The sequence below is a fragment of the Mustela erminea genome, chromosome 13 (assembly GCF_009829155.1).
Source record: "Mustela erminea isolate mMusErm1 chromosome 13, mMusErm1.Pri, whole genome shotgun sequence".
NCBI classification, from domain to species: domain Eukaryota; kingdom Metazoa; phylum Chordata; class Mammalia; order Carnivora; family Mustelidae; genus Mustela; species Mustela erminea.
This window is the reverse complement of record NC_045626.1, coordinates 44,698,746-44,722,063: the sequence shown is the minus strand read 5'-3', so window position 1 is coordinate 44,722,063 and position 23,318 is coordinate 44,698,746. Positions and strand designations below refer to the sequence as shown.

Sequence of the window (23,318 nt, the reverse complement as noted above, 5' to 3'; positions counted from 1 at the left end):
AAGATATCTATACACACACCTCTCACATATGTACATATACCTTTACATCTTCAGTAATTATTTTATTTTTGTAAATGTCTGTAGCAGAAATTACCTTTTTCCCAGTTGGAATGCGGGTCTCAACAGTATTTACTGAAGAATTCATTATCCTTTTTCTGATATGCCACCTTTATCTTATAGTAAATTATTATTTATGCAATGGTACAATTCTAGAATTTCATTTTAGTGCTGTGTTTTTATTTCTGTGTTAATATTTTTGCACTTTCAATTATTGTACCTTCATTATTTATTTTTATATCTGGCAGAACAAATCCTCTCTCTAATCCTTTTTTATCAACAGTGTCTCCACTTTACCTTTGTTGTTCTACTGAACATGAATTTTAGAATGAGCAAGGCAGTTCTATGAAAATTTGGTCTTGAGGTTATGTGATTAGGTTAATTTGGGGGAGAATTAACTTTTTTATGATGTGAACCATTTTGAACCATAGTCGCATTTGTTAGAATTCAGTAAGGTTGTAGATAATAGAAATACTAAAAAAAAAAAAAAAAAAAAAAGAAAAGAAAAGTGGCATACACAAGACAGAAGATTCTTTGACATTCAGGAAAATTAGAAGAGTAAGTAGATCATTGCAGGAATAACATTCTGTGGTGTAAAGGACTCAGCCTCTTCATTTGCTTTCTTTTTGTTCCTCAGACACATATTCATCTTCTCATTGTAGTTTTTAGTCACTGGACTTTCTGTGCTCCAGTATCATCTTGCTTGGTCCTTCTTAGTTTAGTTTAAAAGTGATCTCCCTAATTAGAGAGTCTCTGCTTAGGCAGTCAATGTAAAGTAGCTTCGACAGCCCACCTGCTATCTTGAGGCACTCATATAAAAGTATCCTGTTTTTTGTTTACCATTCCTTGTTATTTCCCACTCCTTTTAAAATCTCCGTGAGGAACACCTGAGTGGCTCAGTGGGTTAATAAGCCTCTGCCTTCAGCTCAGGTCATGATCTCAGCGTCCTGGAATCGAGCCCTGCATTGGGCTCTCTGCCCAGCGGGGAACCTACTTCCCCCTCTCCCTCTGTCTGTTTCTCTGCCTACTTGTGATATCTCTCTGTCAAATAAATAAACAAAACTGTAAAATAGATAAATAAAATCTCTGTGAGAGTTCACAATAACTTTTGTTTACCATTGTATACCTAATGTTTAAAACAAGGCCTGGTTCATAATAAGCATTCAAATATTTGCTGAAATAATGAATTTTTTAAAAGAGAAATATCTATAATCATAGCTATTTTTAAGGATACCTCTTATTTTTACACTAAGATACATTTTTCATTTTGTGTGTTGTATAGTAATTTTGGTCATATGTTGTTTATGCATATCTTTTTTGAAGTGATGGCTTTTTAGCTTAAGTCTAGTTTTTTTTAGATACTTAATATCAATGTCACTTCAGTTGTTGTTAAGTTGAACCTTAAAATAGACCCTTAATGTTGACCCTTGTTAAATGAGAGGTAATAGTATATGCCATTAGATCTTGTCTTAACTGGATGAGGTTTAATAACATAGAGTATTATTTGCCTATTTTTTTCAAAACTACTTGTTTAACTGAAAAGAAATTTTTTTATTCATGACTTTTTCAACTAAGAGAATTATATTTTCTATTTGGCGTGTCAATACTGGGATGAATAAGGGAAGCTATATAGTACTTAAACACCAGAGGGAGCCAGAGATTCATGTTTTATTCTTCATATGTCAGAATCAGAAATGACAAATATTACAGTACTTTTTCATGTTTGTATAGTTAACCTCATTTAAACTGGCTATTTAATAATAATAAGGAATTGTTGATTTTTTAAAGATATGATAATGCTTAAAGATTAAGGTTTTTTTAAAACATTCTTATAGTTTAGAGAAAAACAAAATATGAATGTATAATGTATATATATTACTTCTATTAGTGACAGTATTTTAGCAGCTAGGGTTTAGGGTGATATTTTTAAAATTTTTCTTTAAAACACTCTTTGGGGCTCCTGGTGGCCCAGTTGTTTAAGCATATGTCTTTGACTCAGGTCTTGCGAACCCCACATCCCCTGCTTCTCCTGCTACCCCTCCCCCTGCTCTCTCTCTCTCCCACTCTCTCTCTCTCAAATAAATAAACAAAATCCTTTAAAAAATTAAAAAAATAAAACATACTCTTAGAAAATAATATAGGACAAGATTATATGCTATTGTCATAGATGGTATTATCCATTAACTTTAATATCGTTTATTTTATATTGCAGGAATCACCTTGCTTCATATGTAATTGTTTCATTATGTACTTTTTATTAAAGAGTTTTCTTTTCCTTATATGTACAAGTATATCTATAATATATATTGTTATATAATATATGACAAAATATGTATGGTTAATTTTTCTGGAGCAGGAACTTAGAAAACAGCCTCTAGTAACAAAAAAACAAAACAAAACAAAACAAAAAACCCAAACAAAAAACCCCTCTCATCTTGGAAAGATAAAGGAGACAGAGAAAAAGAAACATCCCTGTAAGCTTTGCCTGGATTAGCTCTAAATCTGGGGTAAAAATTCAACAAAACAGTCTTCTTGGAGGAGTTGCCTTATGCTAGATCTTGAATTAAATTCTTAAACATTCTTCACAGGGAAATTATATAAATGAACACTTGAGAGATGCGATTGTGAAGTCTTTCAAAGTTTTTAGCGAGATTTTGTTATATATAGTAAAATGCTGTTTAGGAAAAATTATGTTTGTACTTAGATGCAGAATGAATTGGGAAGAAAAGATATTAGATACTAGAGGTAGACACACCATGAAGCAAAGGTTGAAATTACATGGGAGGAGAAAGGGCATCTGAGATTATTTATATGTCATAGGCATCTTCAAGAGGGATCGAAGCCAAGAGACAGTGATAATAGAGGACAGAGGATCTTAAAAATTTCTTAACAGTGTTAATGATTCCATTGAAAATACATAAATATAGGAAGGGGTAGTAGATACTTTGAAAATAATTTATAAGTAAATAATTGCTAATAGTATAGATCAACAATTTGAAAACTACCCAAGGAACTTACTGAAATTGATTTGGTGGCTCATCCAGAATGAAATCTCTAGAGAGTGAACCTTGGCAGAAATCTCTATCTTTAAAATCCTCATAGTATTTCTGATGTTCATTATAAGTTTGGGACTAAAAATATATGCCAGCAGGTCCCAAAATGTGATTTGCAGAAAATAGTTTTGAAACTCAGACTTTTTCAGGGAGTCTGTGAGATTAAAACTGTTTAAGTAATGATGATGATGTTGATATTGTTATTTTCCCCTTTTGTTATATTATTTGATTGATGGTTCAGAAGCCACAGTGGCAAAACTGCTGGCACCTTAACATTAATCAAGGCAGGGGCACCAAACTATGCTAGTAGTAGCCGTTTATTCTTTACCCTCAGACACTCACAGTAAATGAAAAGAAGAGAAGCCAGGTGTTTGGTTTTTTTTTTAAATATTTGTAATGAGGCAGCAAACATTATGATTTTTATTGTCTCTCCCTTAAGTACACACCTTTTTAATATACTGTGTGACAAAATGGGAAGTTTTCATAAAACTCTTCTGCATTCCAGAGTCTCATGGTTGTTTCAAGTAAGGACAAGTGCTTGTGCTTATATTTATTTATTTTTTTAAGACTTTATTTATTTTGAGAGAGAGAGAGTCCACACATGTGCTTATATGGGGTGGGGGAGCAGAGGAAGAGGGAGAGAAGCAGACCTCCCGTGAAGCACAGAGGGTGGAGAGGTTCAATCCTGCCAACCCCTCCCCTGTCATGACCTGAGCTGAAATCAGGAGTTGGACACTTACCAAGAGTTGGGCACTTAACCAACTGACTGAGCCACCTATGCACTCTACTTATGTTTCAATTGTGAGCTAAACTAACCACTTTTTTCTTGGAGCACCATTTTTATTTGGAAGAACAAAGAACAGCTGAAAAGCAAACTGTGATTATTTAGACTTGAGAATTTGACAGATATTTTTGTGAAAATGAAAAAAGTGAGCCTGTCACTTCAGGGAAAGCAACTGACAGTATTCTTTTGCCAGTGATAAAGTTTGAGCTTTTGAAGTAGAAATTAAAAATTTGGAAAACTTGTACCCACTGCCATGAACTTAACATCTTCCCGATACTTAGATTTTCTGATTAGATTGGTGCAGATATTAACATGTGATTTTAGATTATGTATAATGAGCCTAAATTTGGAAGACCTGTATAGCTCAGTGAACCAGTATTTTTCAGATCACCAACATGTAATGTTATAAAATCATGCATCATTAAAAGATCCATTCAAAGTGAAAAGGATCAATGGATTTTAAAGATTAGAAATATAGAAAACAATGCCACCCTTTTAACTAATTTTTTTATTTTTAGTATTGTTGGTTTTTGTTAGAATTTTTTCTATGTTAATATGTAATAGTTTTATTAATTTTTAATGAATACTAATTTCTAAAGTTTTTATTTTTAAATTTTTATTTAAATTCAATTAATTGACATATGGTGTATTCTTAGTTTCAGAGGGAGAGTTCAGTGATTGATCAGTTGCATGTAACACCCAGTGCTCATTATATCACATGCCCTCCTTAATGTCCATCACCCAGTTACCTCATCTCCCCACCCACCCTCCCTTACAGCACTCCTCAGTTTGTTTCCTATAGTTAAGAGTCTCTTATGGTTTGTCTCCATCTCAGATTTCATCTTATTTATTTTTCTCTTCCTTCCCCTATGATTCTCTGTTTTGTTTCTTAAATTCCATATGTCAGTGAAGTCTTAAGATAATTGTTCCCGATTGATTTATTTTGTTTAGTATAATAATCTCTAGTTCCATCCACGTTGTTGCAGATGGTAAGATTTTGGGTTTTATTGATGGCTGAGTAATATTCCACTGTGTTAAAAAGATTGTATTTTTAAGTAATCTCTACACCTAACATGGGGTTTGAACTCTAACCCTAAGACCTAGAATCACACACTCCAGTCACATACTGAGTTAGCCAGGCTCATTTTATTTTATTTATTTGTTTTTTTAAAAGATTTTATTTATTTACCTGAGAGAGAGGGAGAAAGAGAACACAAGCAGAGGGAGTGGCAAAGGGAGCAGGAGCCAGATTCAGGGCTCGATCCTAGGACGCCAGGACCATGACCTGAGCCACAGGCAGACTGATTAAGCCACCCAGGCACCCCTCATTTTTTATTTCTAATACAGTTCTGGCTTCTAATACAGGTTTCATGTAACAGGTATAGTTTTTACCCCCATAGATAAGGGAATTGATGAGTAGAGATGTGAAGAAATTTGTTCAAGGTCATCCTTTTAATAATTGTCAGAGCAGGGACTGACCTTCATCTCTAACTAGAGAATTGGTGCTTTTAATTTTTACAACTCAGTATATTTCCAGGTGTGGTCCACAGAGTGTTTGTGTCACAGTCACCTAAGTATGTTTGTTTACAAAAAAAAAAAAAATTTCCAGGTTTTTTGTCTACAGGCCAGACCTACTGAATGCAAATCGTGGGTGCTGTGCAGGTTTGTATTTGGTTGTGAGACATGTATTTTAAATATACTCCCAGGTGGTTCTTAAAATCACTAAAGTTGAGTGCCTGGGTGGCGCAGTCTGATGGGCATCTGCCTTTGGCTCAGGTCATGATCCTGGGGTCCTGGGATCAAGCCGCATGTCGGCTCTCTGCTTGGCAGGGAGCCTGCTTCTCTCTCTCTCTCTCTCACATGAATAAATAAATAAAAGCTTTAAAAAAAAGCTTTTAAAAAAAATCAAATCATTTAAGTTTGGGAAATCATGTATATGTTATTGCTACATTTGAGTTAAAAGAGGAAAGACAAAGAGAATTTCCCATGAGAAAAATAACTTCACAAAGGCATGGAAGGAGGAATAAACAGGGTGTTACCTGAGTTTATGTGCTGGCTGTAGTAAAGAGGTTATACCAAAGGGTTTACCAAAAGAGTATTGAAGGCAAAGTTATTTTACCAGGGATTAATAATCTAAGGGAAGCACTTACTCTTCTTAAAATAAAATTTTTTGTTTATGCTTTCTAAACAAATTATTTATTTATTTGACTAACATATACATTTTGTACAATATTTGAAAGGAAGAAAGATTATATAGTGGAAAAATAAGGTTCTCCCTTGCTTTTTCTCTCTGCTACCCAGGATCCCGTTCTCAAGCCAACCACTGTTAGCAGTTTCTTGTGTGTCTTTCTAGATACAATCTTCTCAACACAAATGGTAGTATACAATACATAATGTTTTACATTTCTTTTTTTTTTTTTTTTACAACTTAGTAGTGATAAATCTTAGAGATTTTTCTGTATCAATCTGTAATCATTGTGATTTAGATTTTTAATAAAGTTACATAATGGTGGATATTTAGGATATTTCCAATGTTTTTTACTAGAAAGCAAAGCCACAGTGGCTTTCATTTCACGTAATATCTAGAAAGAAGAGCCTATTTTATTTATTATTATTTTTGAAAGAAGTCTTACATTTATTTACTTATTTTTTAAAAAATATTTTATTTATTTATTTGACACACAGAGATCACAAGTAGGCAGAGAGACAGGTAGAGGGAGAAGGTGAAGCAGGCTCCCTGCTGAGCAGAGAGCCTGATGCGGGGCTCAATCCCAGAACCCTGAGACCATGACCTGAGCCGAAGGCAGAGGCGTAACCCACTGAGACACCAGGTGTCCCTATTTGTCTATTTTTAAGATTTAATTTATTGAGAGAGAGAGAAGGAGAGGGAGAAGCAGACTCTCCACTGAACAGGGAGGCCAATGTGGAGCTCCATCCCAGACCCTAGGATCGTGACCTGAGCCGAAGACAGACACTTAACCAGCTGAGCTACCCGGGTGCCCCAAGCTTATTTATTTATTTTAAATTGTCAGATAATATCAAATGACTCTCCACGGAGGTTAAATTCACAAATTACATTGAGCAGCAAAGCTTATGGTAGCACATTTTCACATGTTCTGGTGAACTTGAATAGTTTTTGCTAGTCTAATGGGTGAAAAATTGTATCTTATAGTTCTATTATGGGTAGAATAGAAGAATATTTTCTATTTTAGTAATTGAAAATTTTTTCTTAATGAAAATTCAGTGCTTTGTCCAATTTTCCATTGAATCATGAGTTTTTTTCCTTAATTATTTGTGGGAACTCTTTTTGTATTAAACTAATTCCTTTTCCCATGATCTGAATTACTTCTTTCAGTCTTCAGTCTAATATATAAGGACTTATTGCCTCCATTTTACTGACAGTGCAGGCCTAGAAAGATTAATTTGCTTTATTTCACATAGATAATAACTAGCAGTCAGAATTCTACTATAAACAGTTTGACTTACCATTTTTACCCACTGTTCTACCTCTCAGTACATCATAACATAAATAGCACTTGTTCTGAACACAGGGACATTCTTCAACTATTTACCATTTCTGCTAGGAATAATAGGCAATGAAGGTAATATAATCTTTATTTAATATATTTATTGGGCATAATTGATAAAATAAGTCTAATTGGCATTTTAGAGAAACACACTGATGTTTAGAATGGAAGACAGCGTAAAACCTACCATAACAGATGCAGTGTGCTCTCAGAAGTTGAAAAGTTGTAACAATTGGACAAATGCTTTAAAAATATAAAAACAAAGTTTAAAAAATGCACAAAAACAAAAGTATAAAATCAAATTAAACAGCATTTCTAAACTAGGCAATTGAAATAGGACTGGGGTATAGCTAAAGTTTGACAGCTAAAAAATGCTAAAAGCAGGAGTTTGAAGATGAAAACCATAAGTGGGGAATGGTCTGCACAAAGGCCAGAATCAGTAGGAGCTTTATGATAGTGAGTAATGGCAGGGAAGAGTGCTAAGTTAGGGGTCATTACCTGGAAAACATTGAATATCAAGTTCAGTTCTTGGGAACATGAGAGGTTTTTGAACAGGAAAATAATATGATTCCCTCTACTTTAGAAGAATCAGTCTGGGGCTATTCAGATCTTAAGATGATAGAACAGATTTAAGAAGTCAGGCTTAAGCAGTGGACAACTGTATCAAAATCTAAAGAATTAGGTCATTTTTAGAAGCCAAAATGTAAGACATTAATGATAATTGCGTAGTCCTTTTACACAGTAACTTATTAGACCTCACAGAATCTTGAATTGGAAAGCTTTTTATACTGACATACTATTAAATCTCCTTTTTGTGGGCGCCTGAGTAGCTTAGTTGGTTAAGCGTCTTTCAGCGTGAGTCAGATCCCAGCGTCTGGGATCAAGTCCCCCGTGGGGCTCCCTGTTCAGCAGTGAGGCTGCTTCTCCCTCTCATGCTCCCCTTGATTATGCACTCATTCTGTCTCTGGCAAATAAATAAATAAAATCTTTTAAAAAAATGAATTACCTTATTGTATACCTTTTGAAACAAAACAAATTGTTTTGCACAGTATCTTCATCAAAGACACATTAGACCAGAAGACTTGAAGATACAGTTTGGAGACTCTCATTTTCTTCTCCTTTGGAATTAAAACCAAACTAGCATCACAACTATGCTTCAACATCAATGCCTTTAATACTGTCTGACCTGTCTTAGCCTTATTGGTAATGATGGTACTACACTGTGTTGACTTTTCTTTCCTTCAGTCTGCCTCCTTTCTTAGAGGAAGTTTTAAATGGCTTGGGTGCTATTTATTGTGGCACCTTTTCCTCTTCCCTCAGTGGGGATCTTCCTCTATTCCTGCTGCCCATGGTAACCATAGCAACTGACAGCTGTACTAGAGGGAGTTGTGTTCATCTTGGGGCCAAGTGGGAGGGAAGGCAGGCAAGAACAAATCTTACTGAGCAGTTAGCTCCTTGCTCATTTCAGAGAAGAGGTGCAAGGAGATTCTTAAAAATTTGGGACTGTCTCCTCATTGATGAATTCTGTTCAATTCTGGTACTGTGCTAAGTGCTGGTAGTACATATGCTTGGTACTGGTCTCTCCATCCTGTGTGTGAGATCTCAACAGGAGTTATGCAGGAACTCTCCTATAGAAACAGTCTGCAGTGGGGCGCCTGGGTGGCTCAGTGTGTTAAGCCACTGCCTTCGGCTCAGGTCGTGATCTCAGGGTCCTGGGATTGAGTCCCACATCGGGCTCTCTGCTCGGCGGGGAGCCTGCTTCCCTTCCTCTCTCTCTGCCTGCCTCTCTGCCTACTTGTGATCTCTCTCTGTCAAATAAATAAATAAAATCTTTAGAAAAAAAAAAAAAAAAGAAACAGTTTGCAGTTTATAGGACCCATGTACCTGACAAACATCTGAGATTCTAAACATTCAGTGTTGAGTGCATATGTGTAAAGGCCATGTTTTGTATATCTTCAACAATTCTGATTTTTTCCTCTTTTTTAAGATTTTATTTATTTACTTGACAGACAGAGATCATAAGTAGGCAGAGAGGCAGGCAGAGAGAGAGAGGAGGAAGCAGGCTTCCTTCTGAGCAGAGAGCCCGATGCAGGGCTCGATCCCACGACCCTGAGACCATGACCTGAACTGAAGGCAGAGGCTTCCACCCAGGCACTCCCTGATTTTCTTTTCAAGGGTACATTGGGGTTATATATCTAAATTTCATCATATTTTCTATTTCCAGTTTTCTTTTCCTAAATATTTATTTACTATTTTAAAAATATCACTAATCATTTTGATTGGGTAATCATGTATATAATACAACATAAAGGGCTAGAAAAGAGTATATATTCTGTGGTCTAAAATAAGTCTTATCCCCACTTCCCTTTTTCTCATGTATCTTTCCAGAGATATGTTATGCTCATATGTGTGTGTGTGTATATATATATATATATTTCCCCCCCCCCCCGCCAAGGGGCAGTCTTTTTTCCTCATTTTTTTTCTCTACCTCATAGTATACCTTGGCAGTTGTTTTGTATCAGGTCAAAGAGAGCTGCCTCATTCTTTCAAGTGGCTAAGAGGGACTTTAGAAAGTACCTAATCTAAGTTACTCATTTTTTAAAGGAAAAATTTGCATCCTAAAGAGTTAAGTAACTGCTTGGGTTTCTGTTTTGTAATGATGTCATTAATATGTAGTTAACCTTTTTTTTCTTTTTGATAGTTTTTGTTTATTAAAGCAGATTAAGTTTACAGCAAAATGGATTGGAAGATCAAGAATTCCCCCCTAATCCCACACATGCATGGCCTCCCTCATTATCAGCATCCCCTACCATAGTTAGCTACCATAGCTACCATCTGTTATAGTTGACAAACCTGCACTGACAACTCATTAACTCCCAAAGCCCATAGTTTACAGTTTGCTATGGGTGCAATACGTTTTATGGGTTTTAACAAATGTATAGTGAGGGACACTTATGTGGCTCAGTCAGTTAAGCATCTAACTCTTGGTTTCAACTAAGGTCATGATCTCAGGGTCATGAGATTGAGCCCTACTTTGGGCTCCACACTCAGCGGGGAACCTGTTTACCCTCTCCCTCTCCTTCTCTGCCCCTCCCCCTTATTCCTCTCTCTGAAATAAATAAATTAGTCTTTAATAAGCCCAAATGTATAATGATGTGTATGTAACATCATAGTATCATACTGAGTAGTTTCACTGCTATAAAAATTCTCTGTGTTCTGCCTCCATAGTTTGCCTTTTCAGAAACCTCATGTAGTTGGAATCATATAGTATGTAGCCTTTTCAAATTGTTTCTTTCACTTAATAATTTGCATTTAAGTTCCCCTCTGCATCTTTTCATATTGTGACATCTCATTTCTTTTTAGTCCTTAGTAATGCTCCATTGTCTGGATGTACCACAGTTTATTTATACACTTAGCTACTGAAAAACATCTTGGCTATTTCTCAATTTTGTCAGTTATCTCTGAAACTACCTTAAATATCCATGTATAAGTTTTTGTGTGGACATAAATTTCTAACTTCTTTGAGTAAATACTGAGGAAAGTGATTGCTGGGCTGTACAGTAAAAGTATGTTTAGTTCTATAATAAACTGCAGATTGTCTTCCAAGGTGGCTGTACCATTTTGCATTACTACCAGCAGTGAATGAGAGTTCCTGTTGCTCCATATCTTCATCAGCATTTGATGTCAGTGTTTAGGATTTTGGCCTTTCTAATACATGTATAGTGGTATCTCATTTTAATTTGCATTTCTCTGATGACAGGGATGTGGAGCATCTTTTCATATGCTTATTTGCCATCTGTATATTTTCTTTGGTGAGGCCTCTATTAGGTATTTGGCCCATTTTTTAATTGGTTTGTTTGTTTTCTTTCAAGTTTTAAGAGTTCTTTATATATTTTGGATAACAGTACTTTATCTGATAACTTTTGCAAGTATTTTCTCCTTGTCTGTGGCTTTTCTTTTCATTCTATTGACACATGGTGGGGGTTGTTTTTTGTTTTTTGTTTTTGTTTTTTAAAGTAATCTCTGTCCCCATCATGGGGCTCCAGCTCACAACCCCAAGATCAAGAGTCACATGCTCTACCAACTCAGCTCAACAGGAGCCCATGAGACAAGTTTTATTGAAAATACTTTTTACTGTGGCACCTGGTTGGCTCAGTGGGTTAAAGGCTGCCTTCTGCTCAGGTCATGATCCTGGGATTGAGCCTCACACCAGGCTCTCTGCTCAGCAGGGAGCCTGCTTCCCACCCACCTCTCTCTGCCTGTCTCTCTGCCTACTTGTGATCTCTGTTTGTCAAATAAATAATAAATTTTTTAAAAAATCTGTAAAAAAATTTTTTTTACTAGGACTTTTTTTTTTTTTTTTTTAATTTGGATCTTGGTCTGTCTCTGGGTTTACGGTTTTTACCATTCTTACACTTTAGATGTTTACATGGGTTTGTTCGTTCATTTGTTTATTTTTAAAGATTTTATTTATTCATTTGAGAGAGAGAATGAGAGAGAGCACAAGATGGAGGGAGGGTCAGGGAGAAACAGACTCCCCACTGAGGAGAGAGCCTGGTGTAGGACTCGATCCCAAGACTCCAGCATCATGTCCTGAGCTGAAGGCAGTTCGCTAACCAACTGAGCCACCCAGGTGCCCCAGATATTTACATTGTTTAGATGTTTCTGGAAATACTTTATTTACATAGGTGGCAGAATGATTCTTAGAGCCATTTTCAGCATCCATACTTCTGACAATTCCTCTGTGACATTTGATATGGTGGAGTCCAACCATTTTGGTATACTTTATTTGTATTGCATGTTTTATTTGGTGGTTTGAGATATTAAATTTAAAATTTTTTCCCTTCATAAAGACACACCTTTTAATGGTAGACTTTTAAATCCACTATTCAGATTATAAGACCATTGTTCTACCTCTTCACTTCCTAACTGCTGTGTCTAGCTTTTTCTTTCTTTTACTTAGGGTTTTTTTTTTTTTTTAATCTCTAATATATGTTTGAGCGTGGACTCTTTCCCCTTTACCCTTAATGTGTTGCTTTTTAAAGTGGAACGCCAGAGACCTTCATTTCTTGAGTGCTTGACAATTACAATTTATTTTCCTTACCCATACACAAATGCATTACCACAGGGAGTTTCATAATTTAAATCTATTGACATGAGACCACATGATATACCATTTGGCTCATGCAATAAAGAGAAGCAACATCTTTTTTTTTATATACTCATGTCTGTGTAAATCATGTTATGTACTGGTAGGTAAGTTATGATCAGTAACATACTTGTTATTACATAGGGTGATAAGGATGCTATGAGGGAATTTTTGTATTTTCTTTCTGCCCTATCCTTAAACATATATACTGATCTTATCACTATAGCCATTAGCAGTCCTGTTAGATAAAAACAACTAATTTTGCTGGTGCAATGCAAGGAGTTCAAACATATTCTGTGATATATTTATGTATATATATACACGTCATGTTAGAGTGTGTGTGTGTGTGTGTGTGTGTGTGTGTGTGTGTAATTTTATATGTAGATCCTTTGCAGGCATTTGCTTGAGGATGAGCTTAATGAATTCAGTTGGTACAGATGGAACACACCAAAAGTCTGAAGCAGAAAATCAAAACTAGTTTTAACTATTTGGTTTCAGAATTACTAGTCAAGAAAGCTTCTTCTCAAGGGTCTTCATGTGAGTACGGATCATTCAGAACCAGTGGATTTTTCCTGATCTTTGATGGAACAGTAGAGTGCACTAGGGAAATCTGATGGGCTTTTAATCATCTTGGATGAAAACAAAGAAGTCTGTTTTTGTTTCTTTGTCTTCCATTGGAGGGCATTTGTGGGTAACTTAGTTTAACCCCCACATCCCTGTTGATGTATCCATTTACTAAACTGAAAGATGGGGAGATGGGCACTAGAAGACAAAGTTGCTTCTGATTCATCTCTCTGATATTAAATGTACACTAGTGGTTAGACACACCAATTAATTTTTAAAGGCATCCAGGGAAAGATAGCTATTCTTCAGTTCTCTTGCTTGGATGAATTGAGTAAAATAATGTCTTTAGTTATAAGGAGAGATCTGTAATTCTTTGCTCTCCGAAATCATTCATATATACACATCACCAACCACCACCACCACCAAAAAGCTGTCTTTTTTTTCTCTTAGAGATGAAGATGACATCAATGATGTGACTTCCATGGCAGGGGTCAACCTAAGTGAAGAAAATGCCTGCATCTTAGCATCAAACTCTGAACTGGTTGGCACACTTGTACAGTCATGTAAAGATGAACCATTTCTTTTCATCGGAGCTCTGCAAAAGAGAATTTTAGACATTGGTAAGTGCAAACTTAAGATTACTATTTTTTTAAAGATTTTATTTATTTAATTGACAGAGAACTCAAGTATGCAGAGAGACAGGCAGAGAGGGGGAAGAGAGAGGGAAGCAGGCTCCCTGCTGAGCAGAGAGCGTGATGCAGGGCTTGATCCCAGGACCCTGGAATCATGACCTGAGCCAAAGGCAGAGTCTTTAACCCACTGAGCCACCCAGGCGCCCTGGACTTAAGATTATTGACCTAAGAGGATTGTCTGTTCTAGGGAAAGTGTTATCAAAAGAGATAACCTGGGTTGGTTTTCCTGGAACTTGGGCTTAAATAAGGCTCTGGAAAAAAATCAAGGTTTCATGGGTGTTACAGAAAGAAGTATTTTGTTTTAAAAACTATTAACATAAATTAAATCATATCTTGTAGTTTCTGGTTTAGATAATAGAAGTTAATATTTACTTAATATTTCTTAGTGGGAGAAAGATATATACTTTTTAAGTGAATTTGTACTTATGGGCCCAGCACGCTTCCACTGCGCCACTCTGCTCCTTTGAATTTGTACATATGATGTACTGTTTTTTTTCCTGTCCTGTGCCTTTCTTGGTTGGACTAGGCACGTATGCATACAAATACATACATACACTACAAGTTCATGTTTATGAAATCTAGAAACTGTCGAGTATTGTGAAACATAGAAATAGAGAGTAAGTCCCGTTTTTCTTCTCTCAACCCTGAAATTAAAACTCATCCTTGCCCTAAAAGAACTAAATTAAATACTGGGTTTCTCCCTAGGTCCACAAGTAGTTCCTAAGTGGCTGCAGTATATAGAAGGAAATGGGAGAGAATGTTCCAGTTTTGTTCTGGAGCCACACAGCTTTTTTGTTGTTTAATACCAAACCTTGCAGAAACATGAAAGAACACATTCTTCTCACATTGACTGAAAACCAAGACAGTTTGGAGAGAGATTATTGCATGTGAATTATCTCATTTCATGTGTCCTAACCCTGGGACTTCTTGTAATACCTTCTTCATCACCCATATCAAATTGGTAGGTCAATACTAGTGACTTTGGAGTATACTTCAGTAAGGATTTTTATATTTTATATTGAAGCCCTACCACAAAAATGTGAAGGTTTCTGATTTCTGATTTACACCCATAATATTTTTAAGACCTACAAAATACATTACTATTACATATTTTAAATCTATTTCACAGAATAATAAAGAAATGTTAGAGCTCCTACTTTATACTATACAAATTACCATTTAAAAAATTTTTAACTTAACTTGGGTATCTGTTATCTTTCCTTTTTTTTTTTTTTAAGATTTATTTATTGGAGTGAGAAAGAGAATGTGTGTGTGTGAGTGGGGTAAGTGGTAGAAAGGGAGAGAGAATCTCAAGCAGACTCTGCCCTGACTCCAGCAGTGGGGCTCAAGATCATGACCTGAGCCAAAGTCAGTTGTCGGACACTCAACTGACTGAGCCACCCAGGAGCCCCTCTGTTATCTTTCTTTTATTACAAAAAACGAATTTATAAGCAGTCCAAAAGGCTAGGAATTCAGAAGAGCTGATGGTAAAATGTTTGCTGGTGTCTTGTTTGACTTTTCTCCCCAGCCTCCTCCTCACTCCTTCTCCTTTTTCCTTTCCTCTCTTTCTTACTTCCTCGTTCAGTCTTTTCTTTGAATATGTATTGTGTACTGTACAGGAGCCAGTTCCGTAATTTTGGAATAAGCATGATACTTTCCTGTTATACTAGCTTTCTTGGGAAGCTATTGGTATTGACTCCGTGTAACCATATCGTGTAACCATATAATGATCTAGTGCTTTCATAAAGTGGAAGTAAATACTTCGCTTTATCAGTTCCCACCACCACCCCTCCCCCGAGAACTTTTATTTCTAGCTTACCTTACACTTTGATTATATGATAGGAAAGTTTTTAGCATTGAAAGAACAATTTGGGCATTTAGGACAGGGATGGGCAATTTTTTTCTGCAAAGGGCCAGGGAGTAAATATTTGTCATTTTGTGGGTCATGAGGTTTATGTCACTACTGCTCAACTCTATTACATTGCAAGAGCAGCCATAGAGAATACATAAACAAATAGGCCAGACTATATTCCCATCAAACTTTATATACAAAAAGAGATCAAATTTAGTTTGCCAACCTCTGCTTTCAAGGAGAATTCTGGGAGTTAACTATTTGGTATTTTCAGTACTTAATAATTGAGCACAAACTTGTTGTTTAATAAAATGGAAAATTGTAAAATTTCTTACTTCTGAAAGACCTAAGCTTTTTAAAAAACAAAACTATAGAGTGAGTGTAGTTATGTATTTCTGGGAATGTTTTCATTTGTAGTAAAATTCCATCCTTACAGAATAGCTCAGAACCAGGACTGTTCTTTAATCACAGAAATTATAAATTAACCCAAAGAATTTTGGGGGGAAGGTTTTTCTACTGGAATAATGCTGGGAGAGTAAACATGCCAATATTCTTCCTTTTTTGCTAATTAACCTAAATAAAATCACACAGACGTTCTATAAAATCACATAACAAGCTTAAAAGCAGCAACTAGATTTTTTTTCATCAGTTATATTGACTTGGAGTGTTTTTAAAAAGTGCATTTAAAAAGTGTTTTTATTTAAAAGTGGGAATTTGGGAGAGCACCTGGGTGACACAGTCAGTTAGGCATCTGACCCTTAATTTAATCCCAAGTCATGATTTCAGGGGGTCGTGGAATCAAGCCCTGGTTGAGCTCCATGCTCAGCAAGGTGTCTGTTTCAGATTCTCTCTCTCTCTCTCCTTCTCCCTCTGCCACTCCCCACGTCAAATAAATAAATAAAATCTTATTTTTAAAAAAAAAAGTGGGAATTTTTCTTATAGTGTTTTAACTTGGTAACTTTGTCATGCTTTATTAGCAGTGTAGTGAAGATATTAGAACATTTGATTGTTCACTAAATCCTGGATTTGTTTGCAAATCCCTACCCTTGTTTATTTCTAATATTTTTAAAATACGAATTTTTCTTCTATATAGGATAAACTATTTTATAAATACATATGAAATTATTTTCAAAGTTTCCCTCCAAAACACTACATATTTTTAAATGTTCATTTTCTTTCCTTTAAGCATGAACTAACAGGTTAACTACCCTATGTCTAGTTGTGATTTTAATCATTGGATAGTATTGAAATTGTGTCCTTTATGTAGCAGACCTTTGCTATTTATGTATGCTAATAGTTGTAGTAGAGTAGATTTGACTTTGTAGTGTCTTTTCCCTTCTTGAATCTAAAAATTGGTGATGAATTCAGTCTTGCTAGACAGTAACAAGTTGTATTTTGAAGGTTTGGCTTAGAAGAAACTAAATAATTTTTTATCTTCATCCTGTCTGATTTACCATAAGCTGCCTTATGGACCTTGAGAGCTTCTTTGGCGGTTCTAATAGGGGAACACAGCTACTTACATGGCCTTGACCAAAGAATGGCCTTCCTCTATCTAGGAAGGTCATTCTTTTCAAGGGAGCACACAGCTTTGGGAGGGATGCACAAGGAACAATGAGAGAAGAAGGGGACTGCGCCTTGGCAGCCAGATCAATCAGATCCACCCTGGTGATCAGTGGTGTGACAGATGTCACAGCCAGATAGCCCTCATATCCTATAGCCTACACTTTGAGGTTTAACATTTATTATGGAATGATGTCAAATAATGTATTTAAGATTTGTTGGCTTTTAATTAAAACTTACTTTTGCTATACTGAGTCATAATTTGATGAGTATATGAGTATGTTTCAGATGAGAGTGCAGAAGCAAACTGTTGTGTTTGTTAAAAGTAAACACAGTAACACTCTTAAAAGCTCATTTAAATTAGACTTTGGCTGTCTCTTTAGAGTTAGGTCTCTGTTGATACAGGTTGGTTTCACTGAACTGAGGAATTGCTATGTAAATACTGATAAGGTTGCTTTATAAATGAGCTTCTGCCTTTGGGTATGTGATACAAGTTGTTTTCCTGAATCTTCCTAGTTAGCCATAAGAAGAATAGAAGTTTGGTTATTAATGGAAGGAGGTACATTAAAAGAGAAGTCATTCAAATGGATGGGTGAAATGATGAGGCTTTGAACCCATTTCAACTTTTGAATTAATTACTAGGTCAATTTATCAGAATATGAGTTAGTGCAAAATAAGCATGATTGGTAATGGAGTTTAGGTATCTCTTGTAGACAAGGCTGTAACAGAGACCCACAATCTTAATTCATTGAAATAAATGTCGTAAATCGTTAACAGTGTCAAACAGGGCAAAATGTAATTTTCTATTTTTTTAATTACTAAAATTAACAGAATACGGCACTAATTTCTGCAGTTACCATTTTCCTCCCTGAACACTAGACTTGATTTGTGTTCTTATTAACTTTGTCCTATAAATGACCTTGCAAGGAGAATGATTCTAGAGGCTAAGTGAAACAATGTCTATATTTTCTGAGGCTTCAGGCTAGGTTTTATTAATGTAATGTCTAAGATCTTTGAAGTTGTGACTTCACCAGGAAAATCATAATCTCCAAACCTTTATTCATAATGGGTATGACTTCCAGGGGGAACAGAATACCTGCTGTGCTAATTATTTCAATTATCAGCCACTACTAAAACACGTAATGGATTTTCTCTGCTTCTACAGGTAAAAAGCATGACATTACAGAACTTAACTCTGATGCTGTGAACTTGATCTCCCATGCAACACAGGAGCGATTACGAGGCCTTCTAGAAAAACTGACTACAATTGCTCAGCATCGAATGACAACTTACAAGGTAAAGGAAATCATTGAAGAAGTACAAACTCTTCTATTTTCTCTTGGTCATGTTAAAGATAGTATTTTGGTATAGATTCATATTTTAAGTATATGTTTAAAGGAAATGGTCAAGACATAGTTCATATTGGTAGACTAAAGTTTCATTCCTAATTTGCCTGATTTAGATAGGCTTACATGACAAAATTAACACAGAATTTAATATTGTATCTGAAGCTTCTGTGTCAGTGTAGATTGAGATATGCATCTGTTCTGCCTGAGACATTTCCTACAGCTTTTGATTGGCAGGGAGAATATATTAGAATGGAATACTGGATAGCTGTGTTCTGTTCAATGCTCTGTACTCTGTTAACACTGTTGTTCCTTTTAATGAGTTAAGCAATTGTATTGAGTGCTAATGCTGGTGCTGCTCATTATGGTCATTGCCTGCTTTTTAAAACAAATTAAATGGAAGGATAGCCTGTCTTGTCTCTAGTGGTATGAACCAAATCACTTGCCATCATCATGATGAAAGGACTTGATATGGTTTTGGTGGAGAGTGAATTTATTGGGTGAAGAGAGATGAGAAAGAGAAAAGATAACCTTCCCCCCCCCATACCAAGAAATGTTGATAGCTAGATTTTGCACAATGTGGTATGTGGGTAACCTTATGAAGTTTTGAGTTTGTGAGAATGGTCATTGTCACAATGTCCTACCCAAAGAAACTCAGGGAAATAACAGCTACCATATCACTGGTAAGTTCCCTGGAGGAATCATTCTATTTTCTCTACTTTCTGCTTTATTTAGAACTTTGGAAGAACTATTTACAGTTGCTGAGGTCCTCACTTATATAAATCTTTGTGAGAATTTGCAGGACTGGCTTAAAAATAAGTGGTCATCAAGAGAAAAGGCTGTGGGGAAAAAAACAGTATCATTTATTTCTTTTTGTGTGTTTTCAGAATTAGTCCATTTCCTCTAGGTCCTATTTTGTTAGTATACAATTGTTTATAGTATTTTCTTACAAACCTTTTTATTTCTCTAAGGTCAATAGTAATGATCCCACTTGCATTTTTTATTTTAGTTCCCTTGAGTATAAAGTAGGTTACTGATTTGAGATCTTCCTTTTTTAATGTAGGCGTTTACTGCTATCAATTTCCCTCTGAGCACTGCTTTCGCTGCATTCTATAAGTTTAGGTACATTGTGTTTTTGTTTTCATTTACTTCTAAGTATTTTCTAATTTCCTTTGAGATACCCTTCATCCATTATTTTTGAAAGTATGTTCGTTAGTTTCCACATATTTGTGAAATTTCCAGTTTCTCTTTTATTGTTGATTTCTAGCTTCATTCCATATGAGCAGAGGAGATTCTTTATGTGATTCAATCAATTTAAATTTCTGTAGGCTTGTTTTGTGGCCTAACATATGATGTTTCTCAGAGAATGTTCGATGTGCTCTTGAGCAGAACATGTATTCTGCTATTGTTGGGTGGAATGTCAGTAAAAGTCTGGTGGATCTAGTTGGGTTATAATGTTAAGTCCTTGGGGCACCTGGGTGGTTCAGTCAGTAAAGTGTCTTCCTTCTTCTCAGGTCATGATCCCAGGGTGGTCCTGGGATTGAGTCTCACATCAGGCTCCCCGCTCAGTGAGAAGTATGCTTCTCCCTCTCCCACTCCCCCTGCTCGAGTTCCCTCTCTCGCTGCCTCTATCAAATAAATAAATAAAATCTTTTTTTTTTTTTTTAAGATTTTATTTATTTAACAGACAGACATCTACAAGTAGGCAGAGAGGCAGGCAGAGAGAGGAGGAAGCAGGCTCCCGGCCGAGCAGAGAGCCCGATGTGGGGCTCGATCCCAAGACCCTGGGATCATGACCTGAGCCGAAGGCCGAGGCTTCAACCCACTGAGCCACCCAGGTGCCCCCCCCTTTTTTTTTTAAGTCCTCTATTTTCTTCTCGATATTCTCTGTAGGTATTCTTACTGAAAGGGAGGTATTGAAGACTTCAACTGTTATGGTAGAACTGTATTTCTCTTTTTAGTTCTGTCAGTGTTTGCTTCATATATTTGGGGGCTTTGTTGTCTGTTACGTATATCTTCTTGATGAATTGACTCTTTTGTCAATATATCATGTCCTTGTTTATCCCTTTTTTAAAAAAGATTTATTTATTTGTTAGAGAGAAAAAGAGAGAGGGTCACAGTGGGGTGAGCCAAGGCAGAGGGCGGAAGAGTAACAATCTCAAGCAGACTCCTCACTTATCGCAGAGCCCACCACAGGGCCCTATCCCATGACCCTGAGCTAATGACCTGAATGGAGATCAAGAGTCGGACACTCAACTGACTGAGCCACCCAGGCACCCTTTGTTTATCTCTTTCTCTTTTAACAATTTTTGACTTAAAGTTTATTTTACCTGATATTAGTATAGCCACCTCTGCATTTTTTGGTTATTATTTACATGAATTTTTTCCCCCACCCTTTCACTTCTAGTCTGTTAATGTGCTTTCATCCAAAGTGACTCTTTTATAGACAGCTTATAATTGATCATGTTTTTTATGCATTCTGTTGTTAGTCACTACCTTTTGATTGGGTAGTTTAGTCCATTTACATGTAAAATGATTACTGTTAAGCAAGAACTTACTTGTGCTATTTCACTATTTTTTTGTATGCTTAGTAGTTTTTTGTTTTTTTGTCCCTCATTTCCATTATTACTGCCTTTTAGGTTTAATTTTTGTTGTTATGTACTATTTTGATCCCCTTCTCATTTCCTTTTATGTATACTTTTCTAGATATTTTATTGGTGGTTACCTTGGGGATTACAGTTAACATCCTAAATTTATAGTAATCATCTAGTTTGACTCGATAATTAGTTTTCCTTCAGTATTGGGATGTGGGGAAAATTTTCTTCCTTTTTAGCTTTTTACTGTAACTTTTTAAAAGTCTTAGAAATTTTTCAAACCTAGTTCTCCCCTATTGCCACTTCAGTTGTGTATTTTAAGAGATATGTGAAGACACTTTTATTTATAATGGGCAGTTTCTATATAAAATGTAACTGCACAATTTAGTATGGAATAGAACTTTTCCAAGTAGAGCTTACTGTTCTAAGTGTCATCCAAATCTCTATCCTGTGTTCCAGCTTTCAGACGGAATCCTTCTATTGTATATCAATAGCATATGTTCTAAGGATTTAGTTGTCCTAGGCAAAGTGGATAATATCTTCCCCACCTGGAACCTCAGTAACTTAGCTTAAAGCTAACACTTCCTTAACCTTTTGTCTTGTACACTGCCTATCCTGATTGATTTTCCCCAGCCTGCCTTTTCCCACACTCATTGCTTAATATAGTTAATGCCACTGTCTGAATTTGTAGCTACATTATTATTCTTCTTTAAACAGAAGTAATAATCATTTAGTTATAGTTGGATCTAGTTCAAAATTATACTTATTTTTTGTAGACTTTGATATTATAATAATCATTGTGTCACAGATTTAGCCCTGTCCTTATATTTCAGTTCATCCCTGATAGGATTTATTTTTATCTGTACAGTGTGGGAAATTTACCTCACGAATTTCACAAAAGCGAGCTTACTTTTATCAAAAGCAAAATTCCACCATCTCTTTGCATTTGACACCCATCTACTTTTGATAATCTTTCACATGTGTATGTGTATAAATATCTAATTTTTTTTTTTTTAAAGATTTTATTTATTTATTTGAGAGAGAGACAGTGAGAGAGAACATGAGCGAGGAGAAGGTCAGAGAGAGAGGCAGACTCCCCGTGGAGCTGGGAGCCCGATGCGGGACTCGATCCCGGGACTCCGGGATCATGACCTGAGCCGAAGGCAGTCGTCCAACCAACTGAGCCACCCAGGCGTCCCTAAATATCTAATTAATCATAGTCCACAAACAGACTTAAGAAGTAGAAAGTGTCTCATGTGATACAAAGCTTTTAATCTTGTTGCCAGTTGTTTTCCCACTAAAAGCATAGTATAGTCTTCTGCACACCAGTGGCTATGGAGAAGCTTCAGCATTTCTTTTTCTTTAAATTTATTTATTTTTGAGAGAGAGAGAACGCATGCAGAAGCTATGGGGTGCAGGGATAAAGAGAGAGAGAATCCTAAAGGAGACTCCGCACTGAGCATGGAACCTGTTGTGGGGTTCCATCCCAGGACCCTAAGATCATGACCTGAGCTGAAATCAAGAGTTGAATGCTCAACCGACTGAGCTGCCCAGGTGCCCCTTCAGTGTTTTTTAGTTGAAAGGGGCTGTAATGCTTTTTTTAGATGGGATTTGCTTAATTTGCTCTGTTATCATTTTGTCTGAGTCCTTATATTTTTAATGTTAAACCACCCTATTTATTAGGAGTATATAAAGACTTCAGTTAGACCAGCTTGGTAGATAGGAAGCAGTGTTTTAAGAGTGGAGTTACTGTTTAAATAAGGTTGGGGAATCAGTAGGGCTAAGGGAGGCACTCATTTGTTTAGCATCCGTAAGAATAAAGGAAGGATGCATTAAGCTGGAGACAGTTGTATCCAAGTTGGGAGAAGGAGAAAGGGTCTTCGCACTGGGATGATATTGGGTTAAATTTTACAAAGTCTGTGCCCCTTTTTAATTTAGTGTTTGTTGTCCTTTTAAAATTAAATTCTGTCAATAAAATATCTCCAGAGTATCTGAGCACAAACATGGTAAAGATGAAGTATTCAAGAAACCACTGGTTATTATGTTTATGCCTCATGGTTGGCCTATAATGTATTCCATATTCTATCTTGTATTATTTAACTTGGAAAACATTTGAGAATTCGTTTTGTATTAAACATGA

The 23,318-nt window shown here is 36.0% G+C and overlaps 1 protein-coding gene across 4 annotated transcripts in view; it reads left to right on the top strand.

Annotated features, from left to right (window-relative positions):
• TAF4B (TATA-box binding protein associated factor 4b) overlaps positions 1-23,318 on the top strand; it is a 146,842-nt gene that overhangs the window by 54,382 nt on the left and 69,142 nt on the right. For all 4 annotated transcript variants that reach the window (XM_032310461.1, XM_032310460.1, XM_032310459.1 and 1 more), the window contains exons 10-11: positions 13,585-13,754; positions 18,404-18,534. In XM_032310461.1, the coding sequence (XP_032166352.1) occupies positions 13,585-13,754; positions 18,404-18,534 (301 nt within the window). The remainder of the gene's footprint in view (positions 1-13,584; positions 13,755-18,403; positions 18,535-23,318) is intronic.